Source organism: Tribolium castaneum, chromosome 2 (genome assembly GCF_031307605.1).
Source record: "Tribolium castaneum strain GA2 chromosome 2, icTriCast1.1, whole genome shotgun sequence".
Lineage (NCBI taxonomy): Eukaryota > Metazoa > Arthropoda > Insecta > Coleoptera > Tenebrionidae > Tribolium > Tribolium castaneum.
In genome coordinates, this window is record NC_087395.1 from 24,932,955 (window position 1) to 24,951,607 (window position 18,653).

Genomic DNA, 18,653 nt, shown 5'->3' on the forward strand with positions numbered 1-18,653 from the left:
TTCAATCCAAATTTTAGTTGAAAATGTATTAAAATAGAACCTGAAAAGCTCTGAACTTTTGAGTAAACTTGGTCAATTTGAGTAAATTCTTTAGATTAAACGCTGAAACTTGATTAACTTGACTCACTGAGTAAACTTTTTGAGACACAAAAAATCATAAAACCTGCATAAATAATATCCATGACTATAATTTAAACCTGAAAATTTTCTTAGTTAATTTTAGACAATCTTAGTCGTATCTTGTTGAAATCTAGTACGAAACTAAAAAATCTGAAACTATCAAAAAGTCTTAATCTGGGTCTCAAGCTCTGGTTCAATCCGTGTAGCTTTTTACATTATGATAAAAAAAACTATAACTGTTACCTAACTAGATTAGCTAACCTGAAACAACCTCCCTCAATTAAAAGTAAATTAACCGAAAAAACTTAAACCCAAAGCCATATTTATAACCAAAAATGCGTCTGAACATGTTAATAAAACCTAAGCCTATACTCAAATTAGGTATTTAAACGTTTCAACCTAAATTTTAGTCAACCATTCGATTCTGCTCAGATCCGAGAAAACTTCTTAGAATCAAACCTAAACTTAAACCTAGAAACCTTCTGAGCAGCTTAAACCTACTTCTCGAAGATGAGAAACCTAAATTAAGTTTGAACCTTGTTCCAATTCAGCAAAAAAATGAAAAATTTTGAGAAAATCCTAATTTTCAAAGATGAATTTAAAACTGGGTTAACTTTGTAATAAAGATATTCTAGGGTTTCAACCAGGTTTGAATTAGAAATAAAAAAAAATGTTTAACACGTTGAAACTTAAAAATTTCACAACTTTTAAACCTGTAGATATCTGTAGTCTAAACCTGACCTACAAAAATAGATTTAAAACCTGGAAAATTGGAGTTATACCACAAACAGAAAAAACTGAAACTCCTGAATCCAACGAAATTTTAGGATTGATTTTGTGAGGACAAAAGGGTACGAATTCGCAAAAGACTGGTGAAAAAGTGGCCCAAAATGTGTTGTGTTTGAAGTATTTCACAATGAGACGAAGCTCGCCTTGTTTATAGCCATTGAAAATAATTTACTTTATGACGGGTTATTTTTGTTGTCCGTCACAGCCGTTAAAAGCTTTTGAACAATAATATGTGTGACTACTCGTATTTATACCCAAGTTAATAATAGGAATGGGATATAAACACACCCACTTTTGAAATTGTAGATTTCGGACGTTTCGCAATACCCCAGCAAAAAATTAAACCCACCGGGCAATAATTTCCGCATTTAAATAATTTCGAATCTCATTATACTGACCGCATCGTTGTTCATATTTTATAGCCGGGCGGCGGCAACTTACAAGCACTTAATTAAAAGAAAATAAAAAGTGGCCGTTGGGAAAACCGTATTTCCTTCCCGTTGAATAAAATATTCGTGTTTCGTTCGCGAAATTAAAGTTGTTTTTGTAATAATATTCCCATCGCTTGACATTTCTGGCGCACAAACCATTTCGTTATTAACATTCGACCAAGTTTTAAGTTTCACGAGCCAAAAGTATTAAATTAATTAGTTGTTTGTTTTCTTTTGCATGGGGGTGTTAATTGTGCCAGCGCTCGATTTCCGGGGCCAACAACAACAGGTGGCCCATACCGGCGTCCTCCTCCTCCTCTCGCACACTTTTTCAATTTTCGCCCAATGCAAATGGTATTCAGGTGCACGTACGAATGCCCGGTTATTTTCTTATCGGGGTTTCGCAGTCGACGGCGGCTTCCCCTTTCTTCGTATTTATGTACGTTTTGAATCGAACATTCGTCGTCAGCCCGATTTAAGAAGATTACGAAATTAATACCGGCGTGGTCTTGTTGGGCCTCCTCTGCTCCGTTCTCCTCTGCTTTGCTTATTATTGATTCGAGACGGCCCAACTCAATCGGGATGTGATCTATAAGGATTCATACCTAAGCCGAATTATGCCGAGGATGTAATCCCTCGCACGCTTTTCGACAATTAATTGTCTCAACAGAGTCAACAACGATAATGCAGATTAACTTTTTTACAACGCAAAAATGCTCACGGAAATAACGTTATTTGTAAGGTAAAACATGAACGTTTCCTTTTAGGAACTGTTTAAAAGATTTTGTAACGCAAAAATATAACGTAAAATTATAGAACATATAAAACCAGTAACCAATGTCAACAAAAAACGTTGAAAAAGACACTAAAAAGTCGATATTATTTTTTAAGACTATGTTTTTTTTAATTTCTTATATCATTTTTCAGATCTTATAATAATTGTCAAAAATAGAAGCAAGAATAGTTATTGTAGCAGTTATTTTAGTATACCTTTTTGGTTTTAACTTTTTTTATTTTTTTTATTATCTCCATTACGGCTAAACTATTCGAAGAAGTGGAACTATTTTCATCCTCACCTATGCAAAATGATCCAGGGAATCGATTGGCATCGAAAAAATTGCCAAATTCCCAACAGTTTTTTAGTTATGAATTTTTTTAAATTTTACCAATTTTTGCCTATATTTGCAATTTTCTTGTAAACTATTAGTCGGAGAACAATAATCTTTTATGAAAAAGATAGATAATCTAAAGAGCTTTCGAACGATATTACACTTCATAGGGTTATCTCTAATAGTTCCGGAGTTATTGCTCGATAAATGATCCGGGTACCAGAAATCGACCAAAATCGCGACAAAAATTGGAAAAATCAAACATCAAAAAATCGAACACATGGACTTTTTGAGGACTTTAACAACTTTAGTGGGTTGTTAAGACATATAAAAATCTCTAAAAATTGGCTGGAGTTAGTTTAAAATAAAAATTTTTTTTTTCACTTCTTTGAAGGTAAGTGTATTACTATTAAATTTGAGCAAAAAAATTGAAAATTTTAAATCTCGTGAAAAGTTGGTATAATACAGAAAATGAACCGCTGAATTCAATGGAACAAACCGCATTGCTCTACGACTTTTAGTTTTTGAGTTATGAATTTTTTTAATGAATAAAATTTTTTACAATGACAAATGCCTACCCTAAATTTAGGCAAAAAATTTTAAATTTTTAATTCTTGTGAAAAATTGATATAATATGTAAAATGAGCCGTAGAATTCAATGGAACAAACCGCAATGCTCTACGACTTTTAGTTTTTTTTTTATGAATTTTTTTAGTGCAAAACTTTGATCGCCTCTGTAGCCGGAACCGTTGCCCGGAGCGGCTCCGAGTTTGGTCGAAAAAATAGGCAAAATTAAGCGCCATCAGATGGATTTTTGCTCGTTGCTCTAAGTCTTTCACTTTCCAAGAAAAACGCAAAAAAAGGTTTCCATTTTCAGTTTTTTTCAATTTTCAATCGACAATTACGGCGAAACTATTGAAGATATCGAGAAACGGAAAAATGGAGGATAACCGGAATAAAAAACTCTACAGAACGGCATAGGACCCAAGGCGATATCTCGCAAAAAATTTTTCAATTTTCAAACGCCGATTACGGCCAAACTAAAAGAGCTAGAAGAAAACGGTTTGTTCCATCGTAAAGAGCACATCAAAATCTATAAGATAGAATAGGTTTTATTTGATTTTGAGCCACTTTAAAAATTGACCGATTTTAAGGGGGGGGTGTTAACTTTTTTTAAATTCTTTTTATTTTCTCATTTACGGCTAAACTATTCTAAAAAGTGGAACTGTTTTGATCCACACCTATGCAAAATGATCCGGGGAATCGATTGGCATCGAGAAAATTGCCAAATTCCCAATAGTTTTTTAGTTACGAATTTTTTAAAATTTTACCAATTTTTGCATTTAGCAGCAATTTGCTCGAAAACTATTAGTCGGAGAGCAATAATCTTTTTTGAAAAAAATAGATAATTTAAAGAGCTTTCCAACGATAGGACACTTCATGGGTTATCTCTAATAGTTCCGGAGATATTGCTCGATAAATGCTCCGGGTACCCGAAATCGCCCAAAATCGCAACAAAAATTGAAAAAATCAAACATCAAAAAATTAAACAAATGGACTTTTTTTGGACTTTTAACAACTCTAGTGAGTCGTTAAGACATATAAAAGTCCATAAAACTTTGCTAGAGTAAGTTTAAAAATTTTTTTTACTTTATTGAAATTTTAGTCCAAAGTAATTGAAAAAGGTAGGCCAATTACTATAGTCTCACCTCCTTGCAAAGATTACGCAAGTGGCAGTTAAGCGCGATGTTCAGCCCTTATTGCGTCATCATCGCCTCTCATAAATCCCTTTTTATGCGCCGTTTTCGTCCCTTCTTCAAAAGGGTGTCAATATACGAAACAATTACCCCATAAATTCGGCAGATTCGCGCCTTAAAAGCCATCATAATAATAAGTCCAACAATAGCATCGCGGGGGCATTATGATTTGCACTAGTAGCGCATGTGTTTAGAGACACAAAGAAACAAAGTATAAACGTTCAACACGCGCAATAAATTGCGCTGTGAAAAGCGTTCCTCGTTCCATTTGTAGTTACAAAGTTGGCAGCCGTGTGTCTGATTTCCCTGCGATTAACTGTGCGAAGTTTTTAATGTAGTTCGGGACGAGGGGAGAGCGCAGATGAGACGACGACTCTCCCCCTTTTCCTTTATACATGCCGTATATATATTTCGGGAAACTCCGAGAAAAATTAACATTTTCTTAATTGGAGGTCCTCCTTTTCGGGCCGAGGGTTTAATTGTGGCCGGGGGCGCGGTTACAAGTTTTTTTATTATTATTATTTTAATTAAATCCATGCACCAATTAGCGGCGGAATTATTGCGCTCGTTTCGTCCTCTTTGAGCGAAAAAATTTCCGACTGCAACGGCGGTAATTAACAATTAAAATCCGAGAAACATTATCCGAATGTTTACTCGCACTAATTACTTGAAGAGCGACGCGAAAAACGCGAAACGAGGGCCGTGTCCGGCATTTTCTGATCTAATCAAAACCAATTAACTCATGCACTAATTTTTCGCGCTCTCATGAATATAGAAAAACAAAAAGGTCGTAAAAAAGATAATTTCTCCAAAGAAAAAAGCGCTTTTACCCAGTGGGTTTTCGTGACGGTAGTAAAAATAAAGACCTGTCACTACGCCCATTTGCGTTTAACTGCTCTTAAATCGACACAAGGTAACCATGGAAGTATCGTCAGGAAACGGAAATTGTGCTAGATTTAGAAACGCTACGCTTATTTCGTCGTGAATACAAAATGGAATATCGCCATTTCGAATTTTATGACCGTGCATGAACTTATTCTCTTGTCTTGCTTAATATTTTTTTCATGCGCGTCGTTGTTTTATTATTATGACGCTATTTTGAATAAAAAATTGCTTTTAGGGACAACTCCACTCAAAAGTGTTCACGTTCTCACAAAAAGCTTCGATCGAGCAGATGCCTAATTTAACCTAAACACACTCTTACTTTGGTCAAGTTTAACCGCGGTTAGATAACCTGGATTTTCTCAGATCCAAGTCTAAAACTTCTGCTTGCTTAAACTCCCGGTTAAAACGTATGGCTAACTTTTCACGTTAAAATTACACAAATTTACCATATAAAAGTAAATAAAAAGGTAAGAAAAATTTAAGGTTAAATCATTGCCGATTTTCGGTCAATTTGACCGTCAAATTAACCCCGGTTAAAATTTAAACATCGTCCATATTTTTTGTTCACCCCTGTATCATTATTATCATTATAAATTTTTTTTTAGTTTTTAATATTTTTAACAAAGAATTCGAGTTAATTTTAACTCTCAAGCATATTCTACACTTTTCAGTGTTTGTTTTTTTTAGTTTGTTTCTAAGAAAATCTGAGTTAAATAAATAAGACAAAACCCTCTAACAACTGTACTGAAATCCATCAGCAAAAAAGTGTGGAAATTTAGGATTCAAGAACATTTCAGAATTTCGTTACAATTTTTTAAACCAACGATTAGATTTTTTTTCATTTTTAAATCTATTTTTTCAGCAGTCTTAATTTTGGTTTAACTATTTATTGTTTTGTTTGAACAATGATGTCTTACTGTGTTAGATTTGGATTTGAACCGATTTTCCCAAACTTTGGGTTAGTTCTGACCTTTTTTAAACTAATTTCCCTTTCAATTAAATATTAAGAGCGAAAAATCTTGCACTTCAGGTGCAATTTACCAAATGTTCCCTTGTCGGGATTCTAGAAATCCGTGTGCTAGATTAGAACATGTAAAATTTTAATTTTTAAGAGCTGTTTTCTCAAACGCGTAAATAATTCACTTTGAAAAAGTCGTAATTTTTCTTCATCGTCTCGCGCGACACGAGCTGTTGCATTTGTCGAAATTAGTCGTGTAATTTGCATTTTTCCCCGGTCCTGTCGCAGTATTAAAATGACTCGCATTAAGTATTCCTTTTTAAAAAATATATTCGAAACCATCCAATTAAATTCGAGCATTCTCGAGGATAAAAGGCAAAAAGATCCACTTCGTTATCCCGATGAAAATAAATAAAATATCCGTGGAATATTTAAAACATCTAGCTATGTAATGCGCCTGTAGCTCTATTTCGGTGTGTTTTACGAGTGAACACGCGGCCAAGACACGTGTAGGAGGAGGCGAGCAATAACACAACACCCGTTGGTGGTCTGCTGTGTAATTAAAGAGAATTTGCTCTCGGGCTGTTTCGTCATGGATGGACATTACCATGGCGACCTAATCCAATTTGGTAAATTTTGCAAAACCGATCGATAAATATTTGTATGTGGAAATAGAACGGCGAGCTTTTATTTCGCTCGCCATCAAAAAACCACCTGAAATCCCGAAGAGCTAAAACTTGTCTGAAGCTTTTTAGGTCATTTGTTTTCCTTTACATATTTATCCGATTTTTCCGGCTGAAAAGTAAGTAAGGCCTCTCGAACAAAACTTCCATTCTCCCCTTTCCCATTGTACTTTCCCGAATAATGATCGGGAAAACGAAAAAACATCATTCCGGGTAATACGTACACGTCGACTCAATAATAAGAGCGAAGACGAAAAAAAGAAAAACTTCAATGCATGCGATTGCACGGGAAAAATTATGATTAAGTGAAAAACGCAATAAAAACGAATAAACAAGTCTCCGGAGCGCCTCGATTCAATAAAAACACGCGATGAAAGGGACGGAAATCTCATCTGTTCCGAATTAAATAAGCACTGAAATTCATATATTTACACCGGTGCTTTTTTCAGCGACCGTCCCTCGACGAAACACCTCCGACGTTGTTAATTATTTATGGCGTGTTTCTGTACGAATGCAAATGCTACGGCGAAAAGAGACCAACTCGAACTCACTCTCTACCGATTTATTTAATTCTATCGTTTCTACACGGAAATTACGTTGCAACATTGATGCCCCCCGGAAAAATCCACTGAAACGTTTAATTTGACAGCTGAAACAAAGCTCTACCCGGGAATATCTGTCTTCCATCAGCGACGAGCACACGGCGCAATTTTCTTCGCCGGAGAAAAACCAACCTCAGTGTTTAAAAAATAAAATTAAGCTAAAACTACAGAAAAATCGATCGCAAGCCATAAACTGCAATCTATTATGAATGAATAAATCGCAACTAAATCACAGAAAGACTAAATAAAAAAAAATAAGAGGACCTGCTTACAGAAAAATAAACCAAAAAATTTGAAGACAATTTTAAACAAAATACTAAAACTTAAAACAACTAGACGACTGAAATAAATAACCCACATAAAAGCAAAGAAATCATTGAAAGCTAAATTATAACATTATAGAAGATACTTCAACGAAATTAAATAGAAACTACGTAAAGTAAAAAAAACTATCATTAAATTAATAGGAGATCAAAAACTCAAAAATCGATGCAACAATTAACAATATGGTCAAGAAAAACAACCTGAAAGACTTGACAAAATCAGTAAAAATACAAAATAAACATCAACATTAAAAAATTCAGTTACCAACCTAAAAAATACTTAAAGGTATAAGTTAATCCGCATATAAACTAAGAAAAGAAACCATCAAAAATTGACTTAAATTCCAACAGAAAAACTTAGCTCAAAAACTATTAAAAAGAATATTTAAAACTAACAAAAATTGATTTTAAAACTAAAAAATAAAAAGCAGGTTAAATTTAATACAAGTTGATTACCAACGTTAAGGTGAAAAATAAATGGTAATTATTCTTAATGATTACATTAGAAAATAAAGAAACCGATTTTCAATACAGGTATAAACGACAGAAAAAAGAATAAATCAAAAAAATACACAATGCTATAAAATATCGATGTGAAAACAATAAAATTAGATACATATTTGGAAAAAGTAAAAATAAAATAAAAAAGCAGATAAAAGATGAATAAAAAAGTAAGACAAACGCAAAAAACAAACAACTTAATACCAAAACAATCAAAAGGTAAAAAATCTGTTTAAAAATTGGAAAATTAAAAGCTGACAAAAGGTTTTAAAAGGCACCAGAGACAGACAAAGTCAAACAAAAAAATTCCGAATATATGAAGCTATAAATAATCGAAACCATTCGAAACTAAGAAATTAGAAATGGAATTAAAGACTGACTAAATTACAGCAAAAAAGTTGATAAAAAGAACTAAATATAAAACCTCAAAAACAAAAAACGAATTAAATAGTTAAGAAAAATAAAAAAACAAAAAAATTAAATATCCAAGTTAGAGTTAAAAACACATGATGTTAATCGCGATGAAAGGGTTATTTATTTTTTACCGTTTTTTAAAAATGACAAAAATAAAAAATCGGTTTACAAGACCAAGAAAACTAAACAAAAAAATAATAAAGCGTAAAAATATGACTAAAGAAGTGTATATTGAATTGTTAATAATGAACAATAACTACAATGATCATTAGGTAAAAACTGAAAGAAGAATAAAACAATGAAAAAAAGTTGACAAAAAATAAATTCACTCAATATTGTTCTCCTTAACCTTTTGTCCACTCAAGTGAAATACGGCTAAACCTGGACCAAGCATTAAATTTCTAAGCCCTTTTAGCCCCAAAAATTAAAAATTCATCCTCCTGGACCCAGAAATCCAATCCAACACACTCACAATCAATTAATCCGTCCCGTTTCCGGGCCACACGTTGAATCTTTCACAATGTTAAATATTCCACCAAACCCGCGTTGAAAAATTCAAAAAACCATCACGCTTCAAGGCCGCACACTCTTCTTCACCGTTCCAGTTTCCGTTTTTTAATCGCAATGTAATTGCACAAGTCAGTGTCGTTAACATGATAGAACCCATCCGTGTCTTTGTGTGCTCTCTCAAGGCTACACCGGAGCCAAGTTCAATGAAAGAACAAGACAGCGACCGGAAAAAAGCCACTGAACCGGAACGTTTTTAATTTTCTGATGAGAGCCTAGAAAAAAAATTCTCACGATGCAGATGGCACGCGTTGCTTCCTTCGCATCCAGCACACGTGTCTTAGATTCGTTTTCAATTAGAAAAGACAAATCGCGGCAACGTGACGCGAAAATCTGGACCGGTCAGGACCTTTGAAGAGCGACCTTGGAGCGATCGCTCTGCGATTATCCGCAGGGCACTTTGATGTTCGATTTCAATGCGAATCGGCTTTTTAATAATATTGAGAGCTCCGAATTCGGGGATTAAATAATACTGACCTTTCCGCCCCACAAAGGCCCTCGTAACGATCTTACCGAGAGATAATACGTACCTGAAACAGAAACGGGGATGATTAATGGCACGGGCTGAGACGAATGATGAATAACTCCACCAAGTCGACTGCCAAGAAACAACTATTTCCCCAAAAAATCGCAACAGAATGGGTCCCAAAGCGGAACCTTGCGGCCCGCCGCCGAATGAATTATTGAACGGCTTTAATTACGCATAATTACCCCAGCGAAGCGTGGCGGTAATTGCCGACCCAGGTGGAAATGCATGAGAATCCGGCGATTCCTATTAACATTTGCACAATTAAGAATAGAAACGTCCAAGCACAGCACACGAGGTGATTAAACTCTTATTATTCGTACGCTCGACGAAGTGAATCGAGAGCGCGAGTGATAAAATCCTCTACGGGGAAGAGTCCCACCGCATGACTCGGAAAAGGTCACGCTCGGTTGGAGGAAATACAAAAGTTGGGCCTTGGCTTGCATTCCAAGCGTTCTTATATATATCGGAATTGTTTTCGTGGTTGCACACGATGAGGGAAAAATCAATCGCGTAGTGAAGAAGGTGTAAATTATCAGATGCGTTCCGGGAAATTAGAAGGGGTTGGAGACGTTCTAGCAGATTTATGGGCGGTTATTATGACGTTACGAGATGGTTTCGGTGTCAAGGGGCGAATTCGGAGAACGCGCAAAATGCGCAAACAATGTGTCGAACAACAACAAAAACAAAAATTTTAATTTACGGTGGCTCGGGTTTTATTATAATCCAAAAAAACTATACCACGGACTCAATTTTAATTTATATCAAAGGGTTTACCGCAGGTTTTGAAATTGAAAAACCTTAAACTTATATTTGTTTTTGCTCAGAATACCTACACCTTAAACATTAATTAAAAAAAAATGTTCCAGGTTTAGCATAAAACTCAAACTCACGTTCACGTATGTCTAAGTGTCAGATTCACGTGAATTTTTAAGCCTGAAACTCTAATCTAGGCTTCTTTAGGCTCAGAACACCCACAATTTAAAGATTAAGAAACATGTTTTAGGTGTCACATGAAACAAATAGATACCTCAGACCTAGGTTTACTTAGTGTAGTTCTGAACTTCAGCAACTCAAGGTTTAGGTTTATTTTCGCTCCAAAAATTCATGCAGTTCAATAAGAAAAATGGTTCAGGTTTAGCATAAAACCAATGAAAAACACCTTAAACTCAAGATCACTTATATCCATGTGTAGTGTTTTAATGTCTGAAACTATTCAGGTTTAGGCTTGTTTTGGCTCAGAGTATCCTGAATAGTCAAATAAAACGAATAGAAATATACCGCAAACTTAGGTTTATTTGTGGAAAAGTTTTTACTTCAGATACAGATGTACTTCTAGCTTCAGCAACTTCAGGTTTAGGCTTGTTTGCTCAGAAAAACGTTTCAAGATTAGCATAAAACAAATAGAAACATACCTAAAACTCAAGACTTGCTTGTACCGAAAATTTATATCAAGTTCACGTAGGTTTTGAGACAGAAAAACTTCTAACTTAGGCTTGTTTTGGCTCAGAATACCCACAATTTAAAACTTAAAAAAAACACGTTTTAGGTGTCACTAAAACATACCTCAAACGTAAGTTTACTTAGTGTTAACTTCAGATTCAGATGTACTTCTGAGCTTTAGTAACTTAAGGTTTAGGTTTGTTTTGGCTCAAAAAACTCGTGAATTTTATTAAGAAAATTGATTCAGGTTTAGCATAAAACCAATGGAAACACACCTTAAACTCAGGTTTATTTACGTTTAAGCGTTTACGTTTTTTAAGCCTAAAACTCTTCAGGTTTAAGTTTGTTTTGACCAGTTTTGCCGTTTAATAAGAAAAACGTTTCAGGTTTAGCATAGAATAGGTGGAAACATAGATTTACTTATAATCTCAGGTTAACGTAGTTTTTTTGAGCCTGAGAAACTTCTTCAGGCTTAGGCTTGTTTTGGCTCACAATACTCAAGGCTTCGTGGGAAACATGTTTACTTATAGGTTCACTTATACAAATTCAGACGTACTTCTAGCTTTAATAACTCCAGGTTTAGGCTAGTTTTGCTCAGAAAACTCAAGCGGTTTAATAAAAAAAGTTTCAGGTTTAGGATAAAACCAATGAAACTCAGATTTGCTTCTACTGAAATGATTATCTCAGGTTCAGGTTAGCTTTGAGTCTGAGAAACTTCAGGCTAAGGCTTGTTTTGGCTCAGAATGCTCGAAGCTTGAAGCTTAATACATGTTTCAGGTTTTAACTAAGGTAAAACCATTGAAAGCCTACTCTTAAACTTAGGTTTATTATTTCTGGTTAAATACGTGTGTACTTTCAAAGTTTAGGCGTGTTTTGTCTTAGAATACTCCCAGAGTTCACATCACGCTAAAAATTAAAACTTTCTTTCAAACCTAAGACTTGAATTTTTTTTGCAAAAAGCCGTTCAAGGAATTTTAAATAGGAACAGGAAAGTAGTAAATCAGTAGTGGTTCATAATTTATTTTTTCTAAAAATAAAAAGACAATTAAATAATTTTTTTGGACTTGAATTTCATGTTGAAAAACTCGCTTTGAAATAAATCTGGAGTCACCGTCCGAGCGATTCCTGTCGAATGGTTAACAAGGCGAAAATGCGATTTTTTATTTTGAATTAACGTCCGCCAGTGAAGCAGTGTTAAAAATATTTAATCCCAGCCGTCTCTGCCAACCAAATATCTGTCCGAATCCGACGTTGAAATGTTAATTTTGCATTTGCTGGTATAATGTTAACTGTTCACCTTCGCACCGTCAAAAAATACCACTAGCGCCAATTATTTACATGTCTGGATCGGTTCCAAGGGATTCAGCAAGTCGCATCGATTACCATCTCGGATTAAGAAAACATCAAACACAGTCGTATTTTTGCGTTGTTTTCTTCCAGCGAAACGTCCTCCGGGTCATGTTAAATACGTTTTTAATATCGCCGGTATAACTAACTTTTCTCCGTTGCCCTGAAACTTTCCATTCGGAAACTTCGCTCCGGTTTATTTGGTCTCGTCGGTATATTTAATTATATTCCGGTATTAGAAACACGGCTGTTGCTTCCTATATCGTCGTCGATTGTTGCTCGACGTTTAATTAAATCCACAACTCGCTGCCTAATTTTTGGGGGGCGCTAGTTTTGGACGTGATGAAATCATAAATCAATCATTTTCGGTTTGCGAGCGCAAGACGACGCCGCCGACGCCACGTGTGTGTGATACGGCGAATTGCGAGATTCCCATCATCGGGGGCCCGTCACGAAAGTCAATACCAATCATCAGACGTCGAGACGCTCAATCGGAGCCCAAATATTGAACTCGCAAGCACCAAGTGTTTACATTTTTCAGCCGAAAATTAAGATAACAATCTCCACGGCGGAATTTTTAGTTCTCACAGGAGATTTTTTCACGGATGACCCTCTACAAGTTCGTGCAATGTCAACTGTGACTCGAGTTCACGACCACCTAGCAAAACCAAAATTTCAATAGACTCGGTTTGTTCGGAAAAATTCATTGTGCTCTTCCTGAAACTTGGAGGTTTGAATAACGCGCTTGTTAATCTACTTCCAGGTTTATGTTTGGAGTTTGAGTTCGTGTTATCTTTCGGCGAAAAATTCATCTGAAAACTTCATAACTCGCAATGTATCATTCATTCCTATTTTCCAATCAGCGTTTGGCGGCCAAGTCCGGCGGCCACCTGAGAGGATCAATCAATTACCTCCGACTCGGAACATGAAGGAAAAACAAGCCGTTGTTCTAATAATATAAATTCCATTATTTCAGCGCCGGCTTTACGTCGGATTATTGGCCCGAACGAAATCGAGAGAAGGAAAAACGCGAGACGTCCTTGCGGCCGCCACACCGCGTTAATGATCTGTTGTGTTTAATCAAACAATTACCGTGATTACCGGTAAATATTTTACGTGCATTATGACCGTGCCGTTGTTCTACAAAGCCCATCGACCAAATATTTAACCGACAAACATAATACAGTTGATAACAATTAGTGGCGTAATTGGCGATCGTAAAATTTTCCCCGAAGAAAAAAAAAACCAAAACTCAAGGAGAAAAGACTCGAAGAGAATTGACAAGAAACGATAAAATGCAGCTTTGTTACGAAGACATCGAACGCGCATTGATCACGAGCGTATTTTCGCAATTTACGACAAAGACAAATTCGGGAAGTTGGAGCAGCGAAAGTCGACCTTAGGATGAAAGAAACAGTCGAAGAATTAATTCCAAAACAAAGCAAAGAAGGCTTTCTCGTGATAAACTCACGACAATGGCCAAGATCCCAATCACAGGCTTGGAATAAGCAAAATTCAGGCCAAAGCGAATGGCCAGAAAATTACTGGTACTACTAGTAATTATGTAAATAATTTGAAAAATAAGACGTTTTTAAAACTTGAACTTTAAACAATTTATTTGCAATCAAATACTATTATTGTCTAGATACGGTAACTATAAGGATGGTCATAATTCCCTTGCGGGGGAATTACTTTTCTTCTATCATTCAATACATTTTACAGCCGTTCCAGGAAAAATAAACCCTGACCCAGAAATTTCAAAATGATTTTAGTAATGATAAGTTTCTTTCAAAATGCACGATTCGGTTTATTTTTCGACAAAAGAGTTTTTGAGAGAGAATAATCATATAAAGTTGAAGTTAATCATTGGATTCTAAAATTTACGTACTAGGTCTTTTAGGCAATAACATAAAACATACAAATATTAAATATTTTTTGAATAGTATTTTTTACTTTCTGGTAAATTGGATAGAAATATTACTGTTTTATTTCTATAACTTTTGATGTCCCGTCCGTTATCGCAAACATAAGATATTCTTATTTCTTACATTGTTAAACAAAACCAATAATTTTTAATTTCCACTGTCTAATTTTAATATTCTTAAAGTCCTTAAACCTGTTTGAATAACATTTTTAGAACTATTTTCACACATACGATTTTATTGTCCCGTCCGTCATGTGTAATCAGAAAGTAAATTAATCAGAAGTCGTAGGTTCCACTTTTTACTTTAAAAATAGATGTTAGAAATAGTCCCTTTTAAATTAACAGAATTTTATAATCATTGTTCAACCATAAAAATGTGAGGTCTTTCTTGTGTCCCGTCCGTCATTAATTTGTGTATCTTTTTCCTGCTCGTATTTCAAATTTTACAAATGTGGCTCCAATTGTAGGTTGTACACAGTTTGACTGGTACTAAGTTCCTCTAAAGAAAAATTCACTTTTACTAATACGGTTTGTAAAAACTGAAAATAATATCTAAAAATTTGTGCAAAGTGTCCCGTCCATTAAAATGGTTGCTTATTCATTCCTTCTTGTGTATTGTTTAAGACTTTGCTAAAACCAAAACTAAAGTGTTTTCTTCGTTTTTTTGCAATTCGTCCGAGATTTGACTTTTTAACGCACTTTTATAAAGGAACAAATGTTTTATAAAAAATTGTCATACTGTCAAAGATGGCAAAAATTGCCAACATTTTATTTTTTTTCAATCTATTTTAGCAGGAAATGAAATTATTTATCTATCACAAGAATTATTTGGTAATAATAACCTTGATCAACGTACTGTCCCTAAGGCCTAACGGCCCTCTGGCCAGTAAGCCTCTCGTATATAGATAAGTATTAAATGAATAAATAATTTTTATTTCAGCAGAGCATCTTCTCTTAGTAAATCAATTTTATTTTCTATTACATAGTTCCGGAGACATAAAATGTAAAGACATGTAAAGTAAAAGAGTCACTGTTTCGACAAAAATTAGTTTTACGATCTAATTCGTGGATTTTTTCACTATGTTCAAAGAATATTCTTCACATAAGTATTTGGCTGAAGAATAAGCAAAATCACAGAAAATTATGGCAGAAATATTACGCCGTTTTGAACTCGGGAAAGATTTTGATGCCAATAGTGAGCCATTTTGAATCAGTTTAGAATGGAGTTTGTTTTACATTTCCTTAAAACTAAATAAAAAAAAAATACAAATTTTAAGTTAAGTGATGAGATGAGTTAAACTGAGCAATCAATTAGGTGAACCAAGATTAAATAGTCATTTCTAAAATAGACTGAGCAAGATAGTGCAGGTTTGCAAACTCGCAAAGAAATTATTTGGTTTTCCGTTTTTGTAAGTTTTTAATAATTAATAAACACGCTGACTATTTGAAAAATATGTATTTTGCTGCATTCAAACGAAAATCAAATAAATAAAGTTTAGCTGAACCTTTGAACGGAATACTAATTACGCCTATTTCAACTTGCACAAAATCCTAAAAATAGCTTTTAATGAAATATCCAACAATAAATTCAAATTTGATCATCAGTTCGGGGCTTTGTTGAAGACTCTTTGATTAACAACACAACATGACAAAAACACAAAATCTACACAGCGAAAAATTGCAAAAGGGTCCTTACCATGTCGTAGACGTACTTTTCCAAGTTGGCAGCTTGCGGATTGTCGAAGTAGTTGATTTCAGTGTATCGATTGACGATGAGCGTACTCGGGGCGGCCAGGTGATGGTTATTGTACATGTGCGGGGGGGCACATTGGCCACAGGGACAGGGCACGGGACACGGGGCGTAAGCACTAGGTGGAGCGGCGATCTCTTGACAGGGTACGAAAGGACACAAGGGCACTACGTAAGGGATTTGGCCGGGGGCGTTCAGGAAGTACGTCGTGGTGATGGTGGTATATGTTCGGATTCTACTTTCAGATCACTAAGTTACTTTATCACGACCCTAACGATTGTCACCAGAATGTTACGACCGATTGTCTTCAATAATTGATATTTGGTATCCTTTGCGATATTGCACGATTGTCAAAAACAATTAAGTCTAAATTCGCTAACTGTATATATATAAATACTCTCAACTATAAATACTTTGATTACAATCAATAACTGAGCGATATAATATAAACTTTGCGTTAGATAAAATATACTATTTTTATTCAATTTTATTTAAGTGGTTTTAGTCTAGAGATATGTATGTTACAACGAGTACAACTGGATGATCGGATGCGAATTAAACGATAACTCGATTGCTTCCTATTTTTTGAAGATAATACTGTGTTTGACACAACCTTCGATAAATAAATAACAACAATAACAACAACTCGAAACCGATTGTCTAGGATATGTCCGAATTAATTGAAACGCGTAGGAAGGTGAGTGTGATGAGTGCGATTTTTTTCAAAAACGTTATGTACACGGAAAATGATTGTCTAAGACACAAACACCACGAACATCGAATAGTGTGATTGATTAAAATTCGAATAACATGCAATTTGTGAAGAATATTGACTTGGTTGCGAGTAAGGGAGCTTTCTGAAAGCTTCCTAAAAATATTGCACTGGGCCCTTCGAAAAATCCTTACTTAACTATGATATAAATACGATAAAGCTCGTCTCGGAGAGTCGTATAAGAGGACGGTGTGGTTGGCAACTCGACGAGTAGCTGCTTCTCAGGTCAAGAAACTCAAGGAGGAACGCCGTTCGTCCGGCAAAACTCTCCAATAATTAGATAATCTACGCGTCTATCACACAAAACTTACTTTACTTACATTTAAGTGATCAATGATTGTCGTTAATTCTTGGACAAGACGCGTCGTCTTTGCCTTCAAAAACGCCAAAACCAAAAGAGAATGAACAACACTATAAAACTTTATAAAATTACAACCGTTCGTAAAAATATTTTTTTGTTTTGTTTTCTTTTTGTACTAAAAGGAACGTCAACTCGGATTTGATTTAGTTTTGATTGAGTGCGTTTGGAAACAATAACGTGGCGGTCTGCGAGTGATTGATAAAAATTGCTTGGATTTTACCTTTGATGGTCGGCGAGAGTTCCGTCGACTGAGAAAGATCGAACACTAAATAGCAGAGCACTCGGACGAGTACGAAAAATTGCAAAGATTTCTCAATATAAATATGAATGATTATAATTGTTAATAGATTTGGCGTTAGCAGCAAGAAAGACGGGCGCGTTCTCGTCGGCTTGTTTTGACTATTTTTGCTTGACGCGGATCTGTTCACACGGGGGTCAGTTCAAAACTCCCCGGAAGGACGTGTGTGTATATGTGTGTGTGAGGATGTGATCAGTCTAGTGAAGGACCGGTGACAGAGTGAGTAGTTCGTAGGAAGTGTTACGAGGTGTGGACCGCCGCACTCGCTGGCTTTCTCGCCCGGACTGTGCCGCACCACGGAGAGAGGCAAGCACCAAGCCATTGGCGGACCTGCGCCATAGAGGACCCCATCCGTGCATCCCGTCCGCACACGCCGCATCGATACAACCTGATGCATGCCGCCGCCGCCGCCGCCACCGCCACCGCTCCGAGCACCTGAAGCCCGACTACCGACTCCGGGACGCACGCACTACTACTCAGCAACTCACGGAGAAAAACAACCACCGGGTGCTCCAACGGCAAATTAGGGTTACAATTGTCCATGAACAAGCCAATGTTCATAAAAATACGAATTATTAAGTCCTAACACACTATTTAAAGTTGTATGATTCAGCACTGATTTTGGTTACTACACCATTTCATACAGGAGGATTTTGAGTTGAACAAATGATTCAGTATTGCTCACTGAGTTAATTTCGAAATACTCCCTATTTTTGAAGGTTTCAGGAATTGAGATTTGAAAGTGACTTCACCATTTCTATGAGTAGTTTTAGTTCATCGAATAATTCAGATTTGTTCAGTGGTTCAGTTTTGGTTTTTTATTAAGTAGTCTTAAGCTTTTTATGTCGATAAAATATGAAAAAGTACCTCAGTTTGTTCAAAACTCAAGTTCCAAGTGCTAAATAAATAAAAAAAAACAGCATTCTGTGGCTCAATTAATAGAACCTTTAAACGCCTTTTCCATTTTAAATTACTCGAAATAAAATCCCCATTTCTACGAGTTTAACATTCAACGCTTCATGATTTCGAAATGTTTCCGTTTTAAATGAAAAAAACAAAATCCTCACTTCAGAAGGTTAAACAAAGACCAAAA

General features: G+C 35.4%; 1 protein-coding gene across 7 annotated transcripts in view; it reads right to left on the reverse strand.

The window, feature by feature from the left end:
* Positions 1 to 18,653, reverse strand: part of heph (hephaestus) — a 109,300-nt gene that overhangs the window by 24,319 nt on the left and 66,328 nt on the right. Inside the window, exon 1 of one of the 7 annotated variants that reach the window (XM_008200141.3) lies at positions 16,076 to 17,866. The exons of 5 other annotated variants lie outside the window; for them this stretch is intronic. In XM_008200141.3, the coding sequence (XP_008198363.1) occupies positions 16,076 to 16,192 (117 nt within the window). In that variant the 5' untranslated portion in view covers positions 16,193 to 17,866. Of the gene's footprint in view, positions 1 to 9,616; positions 9,640 to 16,075; positions 17,867 to 18,653 lie in introns of those variants that run through there. One more of the 7 variants, XM_015983715.2, reaches the window with a different exon arrangement.